General features: G+C 38.4%; 1 protein-coding gene across 6 annotated transcripts in view; it reads right to left on the bottom strand.

The window, feature by feature from the left end:
* Positions 1 to 712: 712 nt before the first annotated feature.
* The window catches only part of LOC140200163 (palmitoyltransferase ZDHHC20-B-like), a 78,766-nt gene continuing 54,944 nt past the window's right edge, over positions 713 to 24,534 (bottom strand). For 3 of the 6 annotated variants that reach the window (XM_072263060.1, XM_072263062.1, XM_072263058.1), the window contains exons 8-13: positions 20,731 to 20,863; positions 20,335 to 20,461; positions 14,603 to 14,692; positions 11,497 to 11,612; positions 3,241 to 3,307; positions 713 to 2,850 (exon numbers count right to left, since the gene is read on the bottom strand). In XM_072263060.1, the coding sequence (XP_072119161.1) occupies positions 3,246 to 3,307; positions 11,497 to 11,612; positions 14,603 to 14,692; positions 20,335 to 20,461; positions 20,731 to 20,863 (528 nt within the window). In that variant the 3' untranslated portion in view covers positions 713 to 2,850; positions 3,241 to 3,245. Of the gene's footprint in view, positions 2,851 to 3,240; positions 3,308 to 4,139; positions 6,018 to 11,496; positions 11,613 to 14,602; positions 14,693 to 20,334; positions 20,462 to 20,730; positions 20,864 to 24,534 lie in introns of those variants that run through there. The other 3 variants (XM_072263064.1, XM_072263059.1, XM_072263061.1) reach the window with 2 other exon arrangements.

Here is a 24,534-nt window from a genome sequence, read left to right as displayed (position 1 = left end):
GAAACACAATAGTAAATCAACAAAAGTATGGTCTAAAAAGAAAAAAAATCCTGTTTTGGAATGGCCAAGTCAAAGTCCAGACCTTAACCTAACTGACATACAGTGGCATGACCTAAGAAGACTGTTCATTCAAGGTATCCCAGAAATATTGATGAACTGAAACAGTTAGTTAGGGAGGAATGGTCTAAAATTCCTCCTCGCCATTGTGTAATTCTGATCAGTAGCTACAGGAAATGTTTGGTGGAGGTTATTGCCGCTAAAGGAGGTTCTAACTGTGAATGATTAAACAATGGGTTCAATAAAGAAATGAAAAGTACAATTGTTTATGTGTTATTAATTTAGACAGATTGTGTTTGTTTATTATTGTGACTTATATGAAGATCAGACCACATGAGTAATTAATGCAGAAAACCAGGTACCTGCAAAGGATTCGCAAACTTTTCTTGCAACTGTATATTTTGTCAGTTATTAATTGTCACTGGGTCCCTGGAACTCCTTCCCAAGAATAGCATGGGAATACCTTCATTAAGATTGCAGAAGTGAATCAAGTAGATAGTTCACCATCACTTTTTTAAAGGCAATTATGGATAGGAAATAAATGCTGGCTTTACCAACAATGTCCAGACCAACCTACGCCCTTAAAAAAAATGAATGAATAAATATTCTCATTAAACAGTAACAAGATCTGCATAATGTTTAAAATCATTGCTGGATTTTATTTATTCTCTGCATTAACTGACAAGACTGACTGATCAAAATAAAAAATTGCAATATATGAATAGTGTAGAGGTTGCAGAAAATAGTGCAAAGCAAGCATATGATATGTGCCTGCTTTTTGGACAAAGATAAATTATACAACTCCAATACATATCATGCTAAGTAAAAATGTAATTTAGCCATGTCTGCTGGTTTTAATTTGATTACATTTTCCTTTTGTTTATAACTGAAACCAATGTTAATTCAGCATGGCTATACTCAAATTCCATAGATCATCAGCACAAAATAGTCAAAAAGATGCTGATAAAGCTATATGGAGTGCACTTCATTTATATTTCAATTTATATTAAACTATATTCAAACACTATCAACATATTTGGATAATCCATTGGTAAACATCAATACAACATTGACTGTTGACCTGATATTAATGTTGCATTCTTATATAGTTATCTTTTCTTTGATAAAATTGCTCATTAGCTTAATACTGTAACAGATTTCATGACTGCAAATCATTTTTCAGTTTAATGTCACAGAGCTTACATACAATAGTAAGTATTATCATAGCAAAAACTTTAGTTTAGTAACACATTTGTGGCTACAGAATGTATCTAAACCCTGATGAAAAAAATTTTAAGGTAAAAAAATTCAATGTCAAAGTTATGCAAACATACGTTACTGTGGTTGTAAAATACATTCATTTATCGTGGTTATGGTATAAAAACACAGAAGTTGAGAATATGTTCAATGATTGATTCTTCCATTTCTTTTATGAACTTTCTTATTTAGACACTCCAAATATTAATCCAAGGTAAAATTTGCAGAAGACAACCCATTAAATAATTTACGAATTACCTATAGAAGCCAAATGCGTTTGAATTAGAATCTGCCTCTTTTCAAATTTTAATTCTGATGTATACATTTTGTTTGGTTGTCCTAGATTGCGGCTTTTTTATATTTGACAATTACAGTGTTCATAAGGTGTACATGGTGAACATGGTAGAGTTTCCATCCACTTTTCAAGATATTGAAAAGTTGAATCATGAATTCTATTATCTGTTAAAATACATTTTAATCAACACCACCTTCCCAATCCATTTCAGATTTACGTCTAAATTAATTGTTATCTTTAGGAAGTTATTAACTATATATGAATGACTAGAACTATGTAAATTAATAAAAAAGTTTATTTACTATATATATAAAAAGACAACTAGTAATCTTGATAATTAGTGATCTTGATAACATATAAAAAAAAGGAAAACTAAAACCATGTGGCATTTGTAAACCACTATTCATTCAGAGCAATAATAAATATGTGTTTCATAAACAGTAACTGCTCTTTGGTGCACAGCAGCTCTGATTAATATACATACAAATACATCAAACATTAGTGCAGAAAGTCTGTTTTCCAAAATTTCTTGCATAAATTTAAGATAATAGCACACCCCCTCAAACATTATTGGCTTTTGCTTAAAATACAAACCTGCATCAGCATTTGATTTAATGTTATAGCTTGTAGTCACTTACAATTTTAAGATCCTTGCAGGTATAGTGCATGATTATTCTAAAGTTTAGGATCTTGCATATCATCTCTATGTTGGATCTGGTTTATATATTGCTTATTAAAATGTTATTACTAGAATAATTCCTTTCAGTGCCTTTTATTTCCTATAACATTATAGCCTGGTAATAGGCAGAGGTAAAAGTCAACTCGTGCTAGATTACACACATCTGAACAGCCAATCAAATAACCAAAATATAGCAGTGTGATTGGATATTTCAAGTCACAATTACAAGCTACCTACTCTAAGACTATTGTGTTACAGGATACAAATTATATTCAGTTTTATTATCTGGTGAGCTGTTCATGTGCAGCAGACAATCCAGAGCCCATCCTACATTTGTATCACCTATCAGAGTGTCAGTGGACAGACACTAAGCAAAAAGTTATCATTTAAGGCAACAAGCTATGGTAATTTTAAATGCATTGCCTTTCTCAACATAGTGGTATTACTGTTAATGACTGTTTCATAGCACATAAAATCTTGATGCAGAAGTTGGTCATCAGTATCACACATCCAACAGTTTCTTCAAGAGAAGTGAGCAGCATTCTGATTTTAACATCTGGTACTGGAAACATCAATGGAGAAACATTTATACTAGTTTTAAAAGTAGCAAAACATAATTAAAACAGGATTTAATCTTTTAATGCATTTAACACAAAATCAAGTGTACATATTTTTTCTTTTCTGCTTAATTCCCCTGATGAGAGTGGCTGCAAATACTATTTCAGATTTTCTATTGTCCTTTAGGGGAGAGAAGCAGCAGGGGAAAAAAGTGATCATGTGAGAGTACCATGGTTTAAAAATGTAAAATTTAAAAACATACTGCAAAAATAATAGTAACTACAATTTACTAATGAATTAGAGCAACACATTTGAGTTGAATCTAGCATATGACTGATCATATTTCTATTTTGATGTTTCCATAATTAGAAGCAGTAACATTTATTAATTTTACCTTTGCTACGTCAAATGTTTTGTAGGTTCCTGGTCAACTGAAACATTTTGGTTTGGAACTGCAAATGCTGGGGAGATAAGAAATAAGCATTTTGAGCTTAAAACTATTCATGTCAATGGAAAGATGCGAAGATCTAGACATGTTAAAACAAACATTTCTTGGTGAAGCAAACCCCAGTTCAGCTGGAAAGATCCAACAAATTCAGGTAATGGGCCTAGAAGCTCTTTACAGTGCAGGAGACCTCTGGGAAGTTGAAAGGATAGGTTGCCAATAGAGCAGTCTTCAAATATGTAGAGGATTGCAAACTTCAAGAGCTAGGACAAAGTAGAGAAGGAATCTGGCCCAAGGCAGACAGGGAGGGACAGTGAACCTGAAGAGTGGGTAATAATTTATGTTGGGCTTGGAAGTAGGAATCTGGGCAGACATCAGTGTTCAGGATGGCATTTTAGTCAGTAATAAGATTAAATACCAGGTAGCTTCTGCCCTTTCATAAACAAACAAAAGCTTTTGATTTGATATTCAAATAATGACAGGGCTAATGGTGTTCATTATTAGTTTTATACAATACTAACATAAATTCTGACAAAATTAAATGCACAATTAAACACAGAAATCCAAAAGATGCTTAAAAGATTACCACCTTATTGTCTGCCTAATATGCAGAACATGAAGAGTATGAAACTGCTCATCAACTTGATAAGTGTTAATCACTACCAAACAAAACATCTGATTGTGAAAATCATCAACGATAAGTGTTGGACCTCAGTTCTTCATACTTGTTTGTTGCAGCCAGATTTTGTATAAAAATTTAAGCTCCTTCTCAAGAAAAAGTATTCGATTTTCTTACTTCTTTAAATACAATAATTTATTTCAGACTCTTTCACAGGAAGGATGTGGAAGCTTCAGAAAGGGTATAGAAGACCTTTACCAGGATGCTGCCTGTGGGAAAATTCATACCCAATCTTTCGGAACAGCTTGCTCCATTGAGGCAGCTAAAAGAAAAGAAAAACGAATGGAGCTGGAATCATGAACAGGAGAAAGCATGGCAAAATCTCAAGAAAGTGCTCACTAAAGAACTGTGTTGAAATTCTATGATGCTAAGAGACCCATCAAAATCTCATGTGATGCATCTCAAGCAGGCTTAGGGGCAGTATCACTCCAGAAACATGATAAGCAATGGTTACCAGTGGCATATGCATCTCGTTCATTATCTGATCCAGAAACAAGATATGTCCAAATTGAAAAAGAATTGCTCAGCATTATGTTTGCTTGCGAGAGATTTCATCAGTTTGTATCAGGGTAATCTATTGATGTTGAAACTGATCATAAGCCTCTGATTGCATTGTTTCGCGAACCTTTAAGTGACTGTCCTTTGTGATTTCAGCGAATGATGATCAAATTGCAAAGATATGCATTGAATGTGTCATACACACCTGGAAAATTCATGTACACAGCTGACACACTTTCCAGAGCTGTGGATCCAACAACAAAAGACAGTCACAGGGACACTGTTGATGTTCAGGCATTTGTTAATATGATCATAGAGATAGTATCTGTTTCTGCTGAAAAGTTGGAACTGTTGTGTCTTGAGACAGAGAAGGACAAAATTCTCAGTCAGGTAATACAAGTGGTGATGGATGGATAGCCAGATAATAAGCATGACTGTACCTCAGAAGTAAAAGAATATTGGAACCACAGATCAGAACTTTCTGTTGTGGATGGGATATTGTACAAAGGTAGCAGAATTGTGATTCCTAAAAGTCTCCGAAAATTCATGACGGCCACCTAGGTATCGAAAGATGTAAGAGAAGGGCGCGAGAAGTGATGTATTGGCCCAGGATGAATCAAGAAATTACAGAATTGGTGTCTTCTTGTCAAAATTGCCTTAAATACCGACCTAGCAACCCTAAGGAGCCACTGCATCCACATCCTAGTCCTCAGAGACCTTATCAGAAGGTAGGCATTGATCTTTTTGTTAATGACAACAAAGATCATCTATTAGTAACAGATTACTACTCATTATATCCTGAAATGTGTGGTCTGAGCAGAACAACTGCCGAGAATGTAATTACATGCATGAAATCAGTTTTTTTCCAGACATGGTGTACCTGACGAAGTTTTCACAGACAATGGTCCACAATTCAATGGTGAACGCATGAGACATTTTGCTCATGAATGGGGCTTTGTTCATACAACACTTAGTCCATTTTTCCCTCAGTCCAATGGATTAGATTATGAAGACACGTAGTCCCCTTTTATTGTCATTTAGTAATGCATGCATTAAGAAATGATACATTATTTCCTCTGGTGTGATATCACAAAAACATAGGACAAACCAAGGCTGAAAAAACTGACAAAACCACATAATTATACATATAGTTACAACCCTGCAACAATACCATAACTTGATGAAGAAGTCCATGAGCACAGTAAAGTTCAAAGTTTCTCAAATGTCCCACATCTCACGCAGACGGGAGAAGGAAGGAAGAAAAATTCTCCCTGCCATGCCGACCACAATCCGACTCTGAGTCATCCGCAAACTTCGAGCTCTGATCAGCTCCCCGACACCGAGTACTGAGAGCCATCTCTGTCCGAGCAATTCGACCTCTTTCTTGGTCGCCAAAAGCAGGCGAGGCTGGGGATTTTGAGGCCTACCCTCTGAAAGATTCCTGACCACACAGTAACGACAGCAGCAGACGGGCGTTTCAGAAATTTCTCCAGATGTTCCTCTGTGGTTTCACGTCTGTCTCCATCAAATCAGAAATTGTCTACGGCCCCTATTTAACAGATACAACATAATTTTTCACCGGAGAGCTGCGCACGCGCGGTGTGCTGCCATCTTCTCCTCCCGCCTCCTTAGTTGAGAAGTCAGTAGGAATTATCAAGAAACTGATGCACAAAGCAAAAGATAGTGGAGGTGATTTTTATAAAGCTTTGTTAGCCTATCGCAGTACTCCACTTGAATGTGGATTTTCACCTGCTCAGCTTTTAATGGGATGCCGTTTGAGATCCAATCTGCCAATAGATGAGAGCCTTCTGAGAACAGAGGAAGGTGAACAAGTGAAAAGATGGAAAGATGAACACAAAACAAAGCAGAAAATATACTTTGACAGATGTTCTCATCCATTACCTGAACTGCACCAAGGAGATGAAGTAAGGCTACAAGGCAAAATGAACACATGGACACAGAAAGCTACAGTACTTGAAGAAGTACAACCCAGAGCATACATGGTCCAAACAGAAGGAAAACTGTTAAGAAGAAATCGCAAAGACCTTAAGAAACAGCCAACTTCAGAGTTTCATTTAACTGATGCAGACCAAACATGAAAATAACAACGAAACAGAAGAACTGTGTGAACCACTTCGAAGGTCTACTTGTGTTTGTAAACCCCCAGAGAGACTGATAGAGATATGTTAAATTATGCATTTGCTCTGGTCAATGTTGCTAATTGTTTTTCTTTTTAAGGAAAGGAAGATGTGATGATTTGATGTGTCAGAATGTGATTGGAGAGAGTTCTGAGCATGCGCAGAAATGATAAAATGATAGAGAACATGGCACTGTAGAAACGTGGTTCGGTTGTTGCTGTACATAAAAGTTCTATGTCTTCCAGAATGTGATTCTTTATTAATAACCCATGATACATATAAATATAAAGAACACAACACTGCCTAAATTAATTAGTGGGTATGAGCTACAAAGAGAGGTTGAACTTCATTTTTTTTTTTAAAAGAGAGTTTGAACAATCTTTGGTTGGTTTTCTGCAGCATCAGAGGCTGAGCCTGATAAAAGTTTATAATTTAAAAAACCTTTTTTAAACAAAATGAACTTTATTCATTAAAAAATATTTTACAGGAATTATATTTTCCATGTCTTTTCATTCTGTACGTTCAAAGTCAATGCTTCCTGTACTGTTCTATTGCATTCATACATATCAATAACACTGCTATGTCTCGTGGCACTCTGGAATGGTGTAATAATAATTAAGGGGCTTCCTCCCCCAACCTGGCCCCTTCCTCTCCAGTAGCTGAAGAACCCTACGCTGTGGCCCTTCCCCACTGAGGCACTGCATTGGCTGTACCAAATTTCAGTGCATCCCTCAGCATGTACTCCTGCAGCCTGGAATGTGCCAGTCAGCAGCATTCCTCTGTGGACATCTCAAAGCGCTGGAAGACCAAAGAGTGTCTTCCACTGAGTTGATGATCAGCCAGCAGCATTTGGGAACAGTCTATAGATCAGAGTCCTCTGTCACACAGTTGCTTGGAATGAACTGTGGCTCAGGCCTTTTCATCTTTCTCCACACCCTCTTCAATAGCCACAGCTCTACGCACCATCCTTACACATCTGGAGAAGAAGGATGCTTATGTGAGAATGCTGTTCTCACCCTTGGCTTGAAAGTTTACTGTTTTTTTTGGAAAATATGGAATTAACACAAGTAAAGAAAAGATCTGGGGAAATTTTGGACCAGAAAGAAATGGACCAGAAGAGATACATGGAAATTAGTATTCAACCACTATTATTAATATTTTTATAACAACTATTATCATTATTCAGTTTAATAGAGTGGAATTACAACTGCACATAAACATCTATCTGAGTGCCTAATTATTTTCTATATTACCTCAATGTGCACTTATGAATGTACAAATTAATATAGATTTACTCACATTAAAAATGGAAAAGGTTATATATGTAAAAAAAAGTTTGTGTATTACTTGTGAATACCTTATCCAAATAAAAATTAAAAAAAAGAGAATGGTCTTCTTGGACTACAGTTCAGCATTCAACACCATAATTCCATCCAGGCTCGACAAGAAGCTCAGAGACCTCGGCCTTCACCCTGCCTCATGTAGCTGGATCTTGGACTTCCTATTAGATCGCCAGCAGGTGGTAAAAGTGGGCTCCCTCACCTCTGCCCCTCAACACAGGTGCCCCTCAGGGCTGTGTCCTAAGCCCCTCCTTTACTCCCTGTTAACCCATGACTGTGTCGCCACCCACAGCTCCAATCTGCTAATTAAATTTGCTGCTGATACTACATTGATTGGCCTAATCTCACATACTAATGAGGCAGCCTACAGAGAAGAAGTCATCACCCTGTCACAGTAGTGTCAAGAAAACAACCTCTCCCTCAATGTCCAAAAACAAAGGAACTGGTTGTGGACTACAGAAGGAATGGAAACGAGGGTTGAGAGGGTGAACAGTTTTAAGTTCCTCGGCATACACATCACTGAGGATCCCGTGGTCTGTACATACTGGCTGTGTGGTGAAAAAAGCACAACAGTGCCTCTTTCACCTCAGACGGTTGAAGAAGTTTGGTATGGGCCCCCAAATCCTAAAAACTTTCCACAGGGGCACAATCGAGAGCATCCTGACTGGCTGCATCACTGCCTGGTATGGGAAATGTATTTCCCTCAATCGCAGGACTGCAGAGAGTGGTGCAGACAGCCCAGTACACCTGTAGATGTGAAATTCCCACTATACAGGACATTTACAAAGATAGGTGTATAAAAAAGGGCCTAAAGGATCATTGGGGACCGGAGTTGCCCCAACCACAAACTGTTCCAGCTACTACTATTTGGGAAATGGTTCCACGGCTTAAAAGCCAGGACCAACAGGCTCTGGGACAGCTTCTTCCTCCAGGCCATCAGACTGATTAATTCATGCTGATACAATTGTATTTCTATGTTATATTGACTGTCCCGTTGTACATACTATTTATTATAAATTACTATAAATTGCACATTTAGACAGAGACATAACGCAAAGATTTTTACTCCTCTTATATATGAAGGATATAAGTAATAAAGTCAATTCAATTCAATTCAATTCTTTATCAACCCACAGTTGGCAAAGAGGCATGCTACTGTCTCTTCCTCCACTACAGCCATTCCATGGGCAGCGTGCTGTGCGAGTGATGCTCCGGGCATACTGGAAGAATCTGACTGGGATGGCCCCCCTTCACGTAATCATACCTGATGGTGAAGGGGACACTAGATTGGTTGGGCCAGTTGCCGAAGAACATGGTCTTGCTCTTCGTGCAGATAACTCTGGTTCCCAATGCCAACTTGAAATGGTTGCAGATGCTGATCATCTGTGAAGTGACTTCAGTTCTGAGCAGAAGACAACGACATTGTCCATGTACAGTGAGGTTTTCACTTGAGTCCCTCCAGTGCCTGGCAACATCAGCCCTCTTATGCTCTTGCCTTTCCTGTTGGCTTTGGCAAAGGGTTCTATATAACATACAAACAAGACAGGGGAGAGTGGGCAACTTTGCCTGACCTCAGACTTGACGGGAAAGCTATTTGTTTCCCACCCACTGATTTGGACTGCACTACAGATGTCTGTGCAGAGCAATTGGGATCCAATTCTTAAATCCTTCCCCAAAATCCATTTTGGAGAGTACATCCATCACGTATGTGTGTGATATCCTGTCAAAGGCTTTCTCCTGGTCCAAACCGATCAGGCAGGTGTCTACCCCTTCTCCTGCATGTGGGAGATAGTGCCACAGTGGCAAGAAGCTGTCAGGCACAGCACAGTTTTGGTCTGGGTGGATCACCTGAGCCAGAAATATCTTGAAGCTGTTGGCTATGGCCTTGGGCAGGATCTTATAGTCTTCATACAACTGCAAAATGGGTCACCAATTCCTGATGTCATCCATTTCCCCCTTCTGCTTGGACATGAGGGTAATCATGCCCTTCCTTATGAGTTGAAAATGCTGCCAGCTAGAAGCACTGCCCTGTACACTTACAGTGGGTCTGGACTCATCCACTCCCATAGAGCCTAGTATAACTGAGCCGGCAAGTTTATAAAATTATGAGAGGCATATTTGGGATAAGAAAAGCAGAATTTTCTTTCTCTAAGGTAGAAAATAAATGTCAAATACTAGACAGGATCTATTTAAGGTGTTGGGGGTGGGGAGAAACGATTAGAGTAGATGTGCAGGGCAAGTTTTTCTCTGTTGCAAAGAAAGTGGTAGGTGCCTGGAGAGGGCTGTCAAGTGTAGTGGTGGAAGCAGATATGAAAGTGGAATTTGAGAGGCTTATAGACAAGACATAGGAATATGTGGGCTATGGAGGGATAGGGATCATGTAGAGGCAGTCAGATTTAGTGTTATAAGGCATCATGTCTAGTGTTGACATCATGGGCTGATGGGCTCGTTCCTGTATTCTACTCTTCTATATTCTATGTTCTCTCTTTACACCTCTTCCACATGTGATTTGACATCAAATTCACCCTCTTCAATTTCTCTCTCCTTTTCTGTCCGTGCTCTATTAATTTTGGAATCCTCAAATCTGTTTGGAACAGTTAAGTTCTGTTCAGTTAGGTTACTAGTGCCTGTTTTCTCTTATTGTGCCATTATCAGCTCTTACTTTCAAGAACTGCAGTCTAAAATGTCATTATATTAAAATATGTAAGGAAACATATAACCAATGCATGCATACTGGTTGTTTCCTTTATCCAGGAAATTATAACCCATTTAAGTGACCTTAAAGTAATTGACAATTTACATGCCCCCCCCACCCCATTTTCAAAGTGGACTAGAGGGAAAGGTTTTGACCACGTATTGAATTATATTATAATAGTTTATTCCAAATAGAAGCGGGCTAAATGTCATCAAAAAGCTAAGGAATTCAGTGCATAAAGATAGAAAAAAGCGAAAATAAACTGCGAAATAATATAGGATGGGAGAGAGTAAACAGCATCACCTTGTTCCCATAAATTGGAGAGAGAGTAGTAGTAGTAGTGTGAAAGTAAACGTTAAATATTTAGATGTATGTGAACTGTGACACTTCCGGCATTAATGATCCAGGCAAAGTTCATGTTATCATTCAAGATCAAAGTGGCTAAGTGCATAAAGAAAAAGAGTTTTAGAAATACAGTAGGCAAATATATTTGGAAATTTGAAATAAAAACAAGAAAGGCTAAAAAAAAACTCAGCATCTGTGGAAAGAAAAACAGTTACAGATTCAGGTATGAGACCCTTCATCAAAAGTGGGGGAAATGGATAAACCATGAGTGGTTCCAGCATTTTCTTTCTTTTAAATTCAGAAACAAAGTTTCAGTTAGGTGTTATATACAAGTTAGATCTCTAAAATGAATTGTAGAAAGATCTGAGGTCAGATCTGAGGCAGAATACATCTAGCAGCATAATGGATTGGTTTATTTTTAGAGCTCAATTAGTAGATGATGGATTGTTAATCATCTGATATCTTTTTAAGGTAAAAGTTGGAATGTCGTGTCTAGAAATAATTCATTACCCTTTGAAGCATCTTCTTCTGACTCTTCATCCACCCACTGTAGATCATTCCCTCCTAACAATCGGTTCTGAGATTCACTCAGTGGTCTCGGAGGAAGTGACTGTCCATCTGTACTGCTGTGATAAAGAACAAAAGACTATTTACAATTCTTACATTAGAAAAGACAATTTTACTGTAGTAAATCAGCTCAAAGTGCTTCACAACAGTAAAAAACAGAAAAAATAACCAAAGCTGAAGGAGGCAATTTTAGAGGAGATGAGCTAGATTTTTAATGAGCATTTTTAAGGGTCAAATAGCAGTGACTGAGCCTGAACAGCTGAAGGCATATCAAGGAGTCAGGTGGGGCACATGGGAGTCAGATGGGAGGTGAATTCACAATATATATAGGATTATAGTTAAATGGGACACACTGGGACCAGTACATTTTGGTCAATTAAGCAACTGCCCCAAATAGCTGAAGTTTAGTTAAAAAACTATAAAAAAGACAAACTAACTGTTGTTTAAATGAATAACAAATTATGTACTTAAATGAAATACAGAACAAATTAGAACACTACCAATACTACCACAGAACTATAAAATAGTTATTGACGCTGATTAGTTACGCTGAAGTGTTTTTGATTGACTGTAAATGAACAAAATCAGTGCAGACACTTCGTGCAGAATATGGACTGCCTTCAAACAGTGTCTTTCAGTGATGGCATCCTCCAAATCTTCATTTTGATTGTAACATTTCTGATAATTGTTGATATCTTCAAATTCTTTATTGTTCCTAACTTGAAGTAGTGAAATAGTTTGATTTTCACTCCCAGCCTGAATGCTTGAAACCACAGCGAGCAAGATAATTTAAAATTGTCTTACTGCTTATTTCTCGCCAACTATCAGCGTCAAAAATTACTACTTTTTGAACACAAACAGACAATGATACTATTTAAAAACTGTTTGCTCTAAGCGCGGTGTAGTGCATAATGCCCACACAAGTGCATGCAGACAAACGCAAATATATATACAAATGCACACATACATTTAGGTGAGAATAGTGGAATGGAGTGCATAGACTATGAGGGAGGGAAGAGAGGAAAGAGGGGAAGGAATGCCTGGGAGGAGTAGGAGGGAGGAAGAAGTGCGTTGGGGAAGTTGAGAGAAAGAAGTTGGTGTGAGGCGTCTCTTTTCCCACTTCCCTTGCTCTCCACCCTTTTTCTTTCACCTTCTCTTTTTACAACCCCTCCCACTTGTCTCTCACCCACTGAGCAGGGAAGCACAGACTTATGAAAGACATAACAGACTTATCATGTAAAAGACTTGCCATAAGATAAGGATGCATAGAGTTGGAGGTGATGTATTAGCACGAATAGAGGATTGATCAATCAAGAGAAAGCAGAGAATTAGGATACATGGATGTTTCTCTGGTTGGCAATCAGTGGTGAGCAGTGTGCCACAAAGGTCAGTGCTAAGCCTACAACTGTTCACAATATACATTAACGATCTGGAAGAGGGGACAGTGTGCAGTGTATCTAAGTTTGCTGGTGACACTAAATTGAGTGGAAAAGCAAGTTATGCAGAGGATGCGGAGAGTCTGAGAGAGATATAGATAGGTGGGCAAGGGACTGGCAGATGGAGTATAATGTTGGTAAATGCGAGGTCATCTGCTTTGGAGGAAAAATGAAAAATCAGACTATTATTTAAATAGTAAAAAATTGCAGCATGCTGCTGTGCAGAAGGACTTGGGAGTGCTCATGCATGAATCACAAAAGGTTGGTTTGCAGGTGCAGCAGGCTATCAAGAAAGCAAATGGAATATTGGTCTTTATTGCTTGAGGGATTGAATTTAAGAGCAGGGAGGTAGTGCTGCAACTGTACAGCCTACTGGTGAGGCCGCATCTGGAGTACTACATGCAGTTCTGGTCTGCTTACTTAAGGAAGGATATACTGGCTTTGGAGATGGTAAAGTCGAGGTTAACCAGGTTGATTACAGAGATGAGGCGGATAGACAATGAGGAGAGATTGAATCGCCTGGGACTGTACTCGCCGGAATTCAGAAGAATGAGAGGAGATCTTATAGAAACATATAAAATTATGAAAGGGATAGATGACATAGACGCAGGAAAGCTGTTTCCACTGGTAGGTGAGACTACAACTAGGGGACATAGCCTCCAGGTTTGGCAGAGTATATTTAGGACAGAAATGAGGAGGAACTGCTTTTCCCAAAGAGTTGTGAATCTGTAGAATTCTCTGCACAATGAAGCATGGAGGCTACCTCAGTAAATATATTTAAGACAAGGATGGATAGATTATTTCATTGTAGGGGAATTAAGGGTTATGGGGAAAAGGCAGGTGGGTGGAGATGAGTCCATGGTCAGATCAGCCATGATCTTACTGAATGGTGGAGAAGGTTCAATGGGCCACATAGCCTAACTCCTGTTCTTATGTAACAGGAATTCTCAAAACTTAGTGTCTGTAGATGAGGCTAGTGGTGAGGAGGGAAGAGATTAGGCAAGTCACATATAATCAGTCCTGCCTATCATGTCCCAGAAGTGATCTTATAATGGGGGTTTCCAAACCTGCCTCCTGTGAGCAGAATGGTTGCCTCTCTTTATCTTAAGTGTGTGAAGCTTTAAAGTGTGTGGGGATTGAGGGTGAGATTGTTATGTTCCAATATTTAAAAGCTGACCCCAACTTCATGTTTGGGTATTAACATGCAGCCCAAATGCATCTGAAGACTTGGTCAAATACAGTGATTAGGTGGTCAAGTTTGAAAGAACTTACCAAATGATTAAATGGGCTAGCCATAGTTGAACTAATGAAGCCTATCATATAGCAACCGGCATGTTTAGTGGTATTACAAAGGATAGAAGAAAATATTAAGCTTATTTTCATAAGTTAGAAGTTTCAACATCCTCACAAGTTATTTCAATCTCCTATTTCAATAAGCATTTATTCTTGCTAATTATTGCATTTGGAAATTTATCTATCACTGTTGGCTTGAACAGTTTTGCAATTGAGCCAACAAAAGCAGTTCAAAGCATTTGCAAATGGAGTTAACTAAATGAAGTACTGGCTTAATAGGCACTCATGTTAAGAGAATAATACAAAAGTAGTATATATACTTTTTAGCTGATTCACTGTGGTTGGTTGTATTCGGTTGCTCTACATCTTGGCTGACCAGGCGCGTTGGATAAGAACACCCATCACCTAGGCTGAATGGTAAAAACAGACATGTAATACATTTTCATCAACAGCAAACAGCAAACCTTCATGAAAGTAAGCAGATTCGAACATGGTTTAAACACTGTAAATTAATTTTATACATTAGAGTAATTGAATTGTACAGCATAGAAGTGGGCCCTTCACCACAAACATGCTAACCTTTTGCCTGCACTCTTTACCTTGCTTCTTTAAATGCCTGTCTAAATGGATCTTAAACATAGTAATTGTGTCTGGCTATGCCCTGTGGCAATGAGTTCTGGATATCAATCATACTCGGTGTAAACAAAAACTTTCCCCTTAATTCTTCTTTAAATCTCATCTTAAACTGACACCCTTTTGCTTTGGTATCCAATATTTTAACTGTTGAACCTACCGAGGGTGCTATGAACTATGGAAGTCAGGGAACTACGAACTTCAACTACAAGCTCCCACGGTTCATTACCATCCTCTAGCACCCTATTTACTGTAATGTTCAAGCCCCATTTGACAACCCAAAGTGTATCACTTTGCTTTTATTGAGAGGAAATTTCATCTGCCAGTGCTTTACCTATTTTATTATACAAGCTATAACCTGACGTAGCCTTAGACAACCTTCCTTGCCCTCCATGACAGCACCAACTTTCATCTGCAAATGTAATCATAGCTACTATATTTACATCTAATTCAGCTTTTATTCCTGTGACACATCTACAATATGGTCACAGACCTCTAATCTGAAAGAACCTTCCAACAAAACTTTTTGCCTTCTATCACTAAACCAATTTTGGAACCAATTTATCACCTTACCTTAGATCCCATGTGTTTTAAACATTTGGACCTGCCTTCTATGCGTACCTTACTAAAGTCTGTTTAAGAAAACATCCACCATTCTGCCTTCTTCAACATTTTCAGTTTGGGGACAATTAAAACTTGAGCAAGATAAACTATTGTTTCCTTTTAATACTTATCAGCAAACATTAAAAAAAATCTAAAACAGGAGAAAATCTGCAGATGCTGGAAATCCAAGCAACACACACACAAAATGCTGGAGGAACTCAGCAGGCCAGGCAGCATCTATGGAAAAAAGTACAGTCGATGTTTCAGGCCGAGACCCATTGGCATGACTGGAGAAAAAAAAGGTGAGTAGATTTAAAAGGTGGGGTGAGGGGAGAGAAACACAAGGTGATAGGTGAAACTGGGCTGGGGAGGGATGAAGTAAAGAGCTGGGAAGTTGATTGGTGAAAGAGATACTTTGCTGGAGAAGGGGGAGCCTGATAGGACAGAAGGCCATGGAAGAAAGGGGGGAGGTGATGGGCAGCAAGGAGATAAGCTGAGGGAAAGAAAACAGGATGAGGAATGGTGGGGGGGAGGCGGTGGCATTGCCAGAAGTTCAAGAAATTGATGTTCATGCCATCAGGTTAGAGGCTACCCAGACGGAATATAAGGTGTTGCTCCTGCAACCTGAGCGCAGCCTCATCACAACAGTAGAGGAGGCAATGGATTGACATATCAGAATGGGAAGTGGAATTAAAACGGGTGGCCACTGGGAGATCCCACTTCTTCTGGTGGATGGAGTGTAGGTGTTCAGTGAAGGGGTCTCCCAATCTATGTCGGGTCTGACCAATATACAAGAGGCCACACTGGGAGGACCAGATACAGTAGATGACCCCAACACACTCACCTGGAAGGACTGTTTGGGGTCCTGAATGGTAGTGAGGGAGGAGTTGTAGGGGCAGGTGTAGCACTTGTTCTGCTTGCAAGGATAAGTGCCAGGAGGGAGATCAATGAGGAGGGATGAATGGACAAAGGAGTTGTGTAAGGAGTGATCCCTGTGGAAAGCGGAAAGTGGAGGAGGAGGGAAAGATGTGCTTGGTGGTGGGATCCCTTTGGAGATGGCGGAAGTTCTGGAGAATTATGCGCTGGATGTGGAAGCTGGTGGGGTGGTAGGTGAGAGCAAGAGGAACGCTATCTCTGGTAGGGTGGCAGGAGGATGGGGTAAGAGCAGATATGCATGAAATGGAACAGATGTGGCTGAGGGCAGCGTTGATGGTGGAGGAAGGGAAGTCTTCTTTGAAAAAGGAGGACATCTTCTTCGTTCTGGAATGAAAAAATTCATTTTGAGAGCAGATGCGATGGAGTCGGAGGAATTGAGAAAAGGGGATGGCGTTTTTACAAGTAACAGGATGGGAAGAGATATAATCCAGGTAGCTCTGAGAGTTTGTGGGTTTATAATAGATATCAGTGGATAAGCTGTCTTCAGAGATAGAGACAGAGACAGTGAGCTCAAAAATGAGGAGGGAGGTGTCGGAAATTGACCAGGTAAATCTGAGGGCAGGGTGGAAGTTGGAGGCAAAGTTGATAGAGTCCACGAGCTCCACATGGATGCAGGAAGCAGCACCAATGCAGTTGTCAATGTAGTGTAGGAAAAGAGGGGGATGGTCACCAGTGTAGGCTTGGAGCATAGACTGTTCCATGTAGCCAACTAAAAGGCAGGCACTATTGTGACCCATATGAGTACCCATGGCTACACCATTTGTTTGAAGGAAGTAGGAGGAGCCAAAGGAGAAATTATTAAGAGTGAGGACAAGTCCGTTAGATGGAGGAGAGGGGTGGTGGAGGGGAACTGGTTGGGTCTGGCCTTGTAGATTTTTTAAAGACCTTGTAGAATAAAAATTCCACTGTAAAAACTGAACAGTTAGGACTAATTTTGAGGAAGTTAAAGAAGCTGCTCGATTTAAAGTGGAGAATGGGTAAATCTGAACGTTAGGGTGGAGTGGGCTATTGTATGGTAGGTTCTAAAAATCCACATAAGATGTTCAAGAGAGTGCAAGAGGCAAGATAGAATACGACAGATAGAATATATAGGTTAGGTCTGGCCTTGTAAAAATTCTTACGTAATTTTTTAATATTTCATTTATCAGTTAGTAAATGGATTAATTTACGGCTTCATACAAATTATACGTTTCAAAATTTTAATCACAGCTTGATTTATGTTTATACTATATTAATATATGACATCACTTTGATCCTTTAGCTTTTAAAAATGAAATAATCAATTAGTACTTTTTATTTTTCTTAAAAGTTTCACAGGATAAAATATCGTTCCAGAGATCATTCTTCAAGACTTCCTTGATATAGGGTTTTGAACAGGGCATTATTAAAGCCAAGCCTATGTTCAATAGCCATTTCCACATGTATGATTAGCTTTTGCTTTCCTTGAAGAGTACAGAGGCCAAATGTGACATTATTATTACCCTAAGTGAGATTATTCTCTTTTCTCTGAACCTATTCTTAAAACCCTACGATAAAGGCCTTAGGTTCCGTAAATTTCCAAATTTTAGTCCCAAATAATTATGTTAGGCTCCCTATTTTCATTAAATTCTTATACCCCCACAATTCTCAGCTGCCATTATGTGTGCAGGTCGAGTTTGCTATTACAATTTCTGGTTCTTCCTTTTAAAGGATTTACATTTACATCGCTATGTCTACTTTTTGCAATACTTAAAGGTTCTCACAATTTTTTTGTACTGTTAAAGAAAATATAAAATGTAGTAAATATTTAGCCAGTCAAGTCAAGCATTTTGTGGAGAAACACAAAAAGAATGTTTTAGATTATTGGCAGTTTAATATTAACAGTTTAGTTTTCCAGAGATACAACATCTGTTGAGTACTTTTCTATCTTACTGCAGATTCCCACATCTGGATCTCTGCATTTCTTCCTAGATTAATGTCTTATTCTATCTGGCCTTTCTCACTCTCTTGAACATCTTATGTGGATTTTTAGAGCTCACCATACAATATCCCATTCCAACCCAATGTTCAGCTTTACCCATTCTCCACTTTAAATTTAGCAGCTTCTTTAACTTCCCCAAAATTAATCATAACTGTTCAGCTTTTACAGTACAATTTTTATTTTACAAGGGCTTTTATGTACATTCCTTAAGAAATTATGATTTCATTAAATACTTACTTTTAGCTTCCGTCACACATTTAATTTCACAATCTTTCTCAGTAATCTCACAACATACAGTACTGTGCAAACGTCTTAGACACATATATGTAACTAGGTGCCTAAGACTTTTGCACAGTGCTATATAGCCTAGTATTATATAATACTATTGTCAAATTAAAAATGAAAGCAAAAGGACATATATTGTTTAGAAACATGCATAAAATTACACAGCAATCCTGAAATGATTCTAAAGTAGCCAATTTAGAAAATTAATCTATCAACTGTTACGTGTTCTCCTCTTTTTATTTCTTGGGTCTCTGCATGTTGAGTCTACATTCTGATTTCTTGCAAAATGAATCTCCCTATACCTTTATCATTATTATCAATGTTTTCTAACCACCTTTCTTAGTTTACCTATTTAAATAAAAGATAAAGTACCCTGAAATGACCTGCAAATAATAGCTACAAGATCAAACTCACTTGTATCTCTGTTTCTTCCATCAATTCATCTACTGATGAATTCACAATACAACACTGGGAAATAATATCCCTTTTTTTTTGCTATTTTCTTCCCCTGGTCTTAATAAGACTCGTGTCCTTAAATTGCTTGTTTTCATTCATTTCACTACTTTACCCTATTCTTCAGATATCTAAAATTATCTTCTGCCCCTAAATAGAGTTTAGCTTAAGATTGCCAAACAATTTAAAAATAATTCCAAGTTAACTAAGGCTGTAATCACCCTATTAAACAGTAACAGCACGCCAATATTATTTAAGTAGTCCAAAGGACTCATTGATTTTTAATGTTAAATGCTCCAATAGAAAATGCTTTGTCAAATAACCTTTAATGGTACAAATTAAAATTCTTGTATCTGAATCCCGCACTGGGGGTTAAAATCCCAAGGGAGCCTGGCATTGCCAGGACTTGTAAAAATGGCTTCCTGCAGGAAATCAAAATGGAGTTAATTGATGTTAAATTTTTGTTTTAATTAATTCCTTTTATATTAAAAGGCACAATTAGTTTGACAGCTTATTTGAATGTCCTAACTAACTTGTCTTGCCAGTGGTCCTGTATTATTTGGGGTTTTCTTTATCTGAAAGGAAAGGTATGTACAAGTATGATGTGTGTCAAATTTTTGACAATACGAACAGAGGAAGTTACAATTGGGCTGGCAATCTCCACGACAACCTCAGTTCTTCATAAATGAGCAACTGCCAATGTCACACCCTTTAATACCTGACCACTAACTACACCTCTTTAGCCCTGAAGATTGTGATCATCTCCGGTGTCAAACTGTAGAAATGATTCTCCAGAATAAATCACAATACCCATCCCTCTGACTTCAGTTAAATCTTTGGTTCAAAGTTTGAGTTGCAAACTTCAAACAGAGATGTGGTTATCTGGGATTATATTATTCAGCAAAACTCCCACTGGCAGTGCATTCCTCCATGACATCTCTGATAAAATTAATTTTCCACACAATTTCATCTCATTTGTTTTTTAAATGAATTAAGACTAATTTATTCATTGATTGGATGTATTAAACTTATGCATTTGAATATATGAATTATAGACTTTCCCATTCTGCACAAAATTCTCACTCAGCAGATTTTCAACTTACCACCAACTTAAGAATTTTGTTCACCCTATGGTCTGTGATCAGTGATCATGTACTTAGTTTTTCTCTGAACCAAACATACCTTGTAAAAATAGGCAGCAGCCAATATTTTACTTGATCACCATACACCTGTTTTATATTTTTGGTAACTCCAAGACTAAATCCATTTTTGTCAGGCCCATTTCGAAAAACAGGTGCTCGGAAAGCCTCTGGGGAGGGTGATAAAAGTGCCAGGTTAACAGCAGTACAATATTGTCATCAAATCAAAAATATAATATATTTTTGTAGACTGATAGCCTGCTGAGTAAATTTAAAGTGGAAAGTCCTTGACATTAATTGGTCAGTCACAAAAAAGAATGTTCGCATTCTCCTTTCTTGACCAAAACAATTGTAAGAGGCATTAATGCAAAATATGATTGCTGTGTGTTTTTAATTTTGGAAATTAGATTTGATTATTTGAGTAATTAAAGATTCTTACCTATTGTAGACCTGTTTTTGCTAACCAGCCAGCAGTGGTAACTGAAGAGTGACAGTAAACTGATGAAGAACATTGCCGCCACAAAGAAAAGAAACAAGACATGGAATTTTGCATGTGTATCTGGCAGATCACCCTATAACAGCAAAAATAACTTCAGCTACACAGTAATAATTATAAGCATAACTGACAGTAACCTAATGTAGTAATTTTCTAACAGTTTTCTTTCAATGCTCTACTTGCATTGTTAAATCTAACTTTTCTATATTTATTTAAAAGCAAAATGTTATTGATATTTTCAAGTCTTCAGAAATACATAATTTGTTAACAAATGCCTGAATCATTAACTGGTTTTCCAAAGACTTAAGTTAACTGTAGCTTTCTCCTAGAAAATGACAATCTTCTAAGGTTGCATCAAATATTAAAGCAACCCTGCCAACCTTTAGTTTAACCTGACATTCAAATGGGAAGTTCAGAATCCACCCGATCACCATGACGTTTACAATACTACTTTACAGGGTAGAAAGGACAGTAGAGTTCCTTCCAGCTCCAAGGTAGGCAATAAATTTCTTCCACTATTACAATCAGCCTGATTCCCACAGGGGATCCTCCTGACCACTATCTCTTGCTCTTTCCCAACATCCCTTCACCCACCGCCAACTCTTCTGGCCAGTATTTGCTCTTTGCTTTCAAATCTGTGAATGGAATTTCCCGATTTGATGAATTCCCTGATCCAGATTCCATGATCAAATCCACTCCTCCCATAACCTTAATCTTTTGGAAACCAAAAGACCTCTAACCTGCGAATCAGATTGCTTGTGGTTAGTAAATGCACTTGAAGGAGCCCTGCAATTAAATTTGTAGGACCTCTGCATGAACTGTTCTTGACCTATGCAACTCCTATTCCACAAAGAAGCATCCTCCACTCTAAAATACGGTCCAAATTTAGTGTGCTATCCTCACAGCTATACTTTAGGTACAGCATCTGTGAAAAATCTTTTCTACTGCCTCATGCATACAGCTCACGCACATACCTGGGTACACAGCAAATGCAACTTTAAAAAAAATCTTCAAAATGTGGTAACAGGAAGTAATCTCTAGAGTTCTGCCCATCCACCAAAACTGACCAGTGTGATTAGATGTCATGCCTACAGTAGTAACATGCCATAGTAGTAACAGCAGCAGTAACAGACACAAGAGAATGCACATCTGTAAGGAAGTGGGTCATCCACATTATGGCTGAAGGAAGACTCCAGGTGCAGAAATGAGGGACACATATCACTATCCTCAAGAAAGTAAAGGACTCAAGTTCCAAGAGACAAGAAATTTAATAACTTCACATGTTTAAACTGAACCAGCAACAAATTTGCAGCTGCCAACACAAACAATCCCATAGCACTCAGACAGGCACATCATCCATTACATTGCCACACATTTCCTAACACTCTTTCTTCTACTGCAAGAGAAGATAGCTCACAGAGGCAGATTGCAGCAGCTGACTGGAGAGTAAACTTTATCATGTCCCAGTCTTTCTCATTTGCAGTAAACAGAATGTCACAGAATTAGCTGCATAACAACCAGTGACAAGTGATGGATTTGGCATATTGTTGAATTTTCAGGACTGCTTTAATAGAAGTGGTAATATTTTGATAATGCTGGCTGATGGATAGTGGTAGGTCATCAGCCATCTGGAGCTCAGAATGTCTTCAACTTCCACACATGTGCAGTCAAACAGTGTTCTGATTGCGCTGAAGATCAGAAGCTAGCAGATCCTATCTGCTCTATTAAATCCAACAGTAGATCAGCAATAGTTGAAGCAAGATTCACTTCTTATGTTATTCCACACATACTCAAGATGCATTATGGCAATCCCATTAGATGATTGTTAATGTTTTAATACTTTTCAATATTTTTTTTAGAAGTATTTTTTAAAATACTCGATAGATTTAAATATCTCTACCAGGGGTATCAAAACTTAGTCCTTGGCAGCCAACCTGCTATCAATTAGGACATACAGGGGAGCAATGCCACAGGATACTATGTTTGATGCCTCCTTATTCCCTGGACTCTAACTCCATCACACTTGATGGCTGTTGGGTGCACATCCTCAATCTGTTCAGCAAGCTAAATAAGGAACATCGACTTCTCTAACTTCCGCTAATGCCCCACCTCCCCCTTGTAGCCCATCCGTTATTTATTTTTATACACACATTCTTTCTCTCACTCTCTTTTTTCTCCCTCTGTCCCTCTGACTATACCCCTTGCCCATCCTCTGGTTCCCCCCCCCCTTGTCTTTCTCCCCGGACCTCCTGTCCCATGATCCTCTCATATCCCCTTTGCCAATCACCTGTCCAGCTCTTGGCTCCATCCCTCCCCCTCCTGTCTTCCCCTATCATTTTGGATCTCCCCCTCCCCCTCCCCCTCCCACTTTCAAATCTCTTACTAACTCTTCCTTCAGTTAGTCCTGACAAAGGGTCTCGGCCTCAAACGTTGACTGTACCTCTTCCTAGAGATGCTGCCTGGCCTGCTGCGTTCACCGGCAACTTTGATGTGTGTTGCTTGAATTTCCAGCATCTGTAGAATTCCTGTTGTTGTGAAGCTAAATAAGGAGTCTAGTTCCTCACTGATGCATATGCAGCCTTTAATTTGTTTTTCCATTCACAGAAACAATTTGCTTGGTTTTGCTAATTTTCTCATTAGTTGTAATCTCAAGATTGTCTCTGTTGGAAAATGTTTAATAGCAATGCTATTGAACATTAAAGGAAAATGATGAAATCTCGAAGATGTTTGCTGTAATTAGGCAAGAACTATTTCTGTGTTTGAGCCCTAAACTTACGAGTGGTTTTCTAAAGTAAATCACTGAGTTCTAAGGGATCTCTGTTAGCATTTACCAACTTCATCCTCTTCCCCTTCTGTTCTTTCTTGTTGTATGCGCACACATTTTGACATTGTTGATAGAAGAAACATAAAAGGCACACAAATACTACAGTAATCTGAATTTTCTGGACATAGAATCTCATCATTATCACTCTCCAAGAGGTTGTTATTGATCCAAAAGCTGGAGTTTTAATTCTGCTCTCCAGCACAATTAAGACAGGAATGATGATGGCCTTTGTTCAATTGGTACAACAGAGCAAGTATAATGACAGTGCAGAGCGTCTGGATGAACAATCAAGATGAACATTTCATGCAATTCTGCTCAATGCATTTCATTGACCATAAGGATTACTTACTATCTGTTCCAGAGCTTTGAGTCGCTCTGGATTCACGCACTGCAGATATTACTCTTAGTTTAAGAAAGCCGGCAATCTTGGTAAATTTGCACGTCAGAATGCTTGCTGGCCTTTATTAAAATATATATTAATGCTTTGGAAACATAAACATGGGAAATTTTTACCTAGAATGGATACTTGTTGTATGAAAAAAGCTTGGACAGCATTAGGCTTACAGAAGAATGTGAGAAAACTTGATTGAAACACCAGGTTCTGAGGGATCTCAAAAGGGAGGACAGAGAAGATGTTTACCTTACAGGAGAATCTTGGACTGTGCATTTAAGACAAGAGACATTACTTAAAAAAAATGCTTTGAGTTTCAAGCCTTTGGAATTCTGTTTTTTGAAGGGTAACGGAAGCAGAATCATGAATATTTTTAAGATACTGATAGACACACTATAAGCAAGGGGATGAAAGGTTATTGCATGTGTCCTGTCAAAAGTTAAGCAGAATGCAAAGTGGAGACTACAGTCTGATCAGACAAGACCTTCAAGCAAGTCTGAAGGGGTAGATGGTGTAGTCCTATTTCTAATTT

This window comes from Mobula birostris, chromosome 7, assembly GCF_030028105.1.
Source record: "Mobula birostris isolate sMobBir1 chromosome 7, sMobBir1.hap1, whole genome shotgun sequence".
Classification (NCBI taxonomy): domain Eukaryota; kingdom Metazoa; phylum Chordata; class Chondrichthyes; order Myliobatiformes; family Myliobatidae; genus Mobula; species Mobula birostris.
Note: the sequence above shows the minus strand (reverse complement) of the source record. Positions and strands in the feature narration are given on the sequence as shown.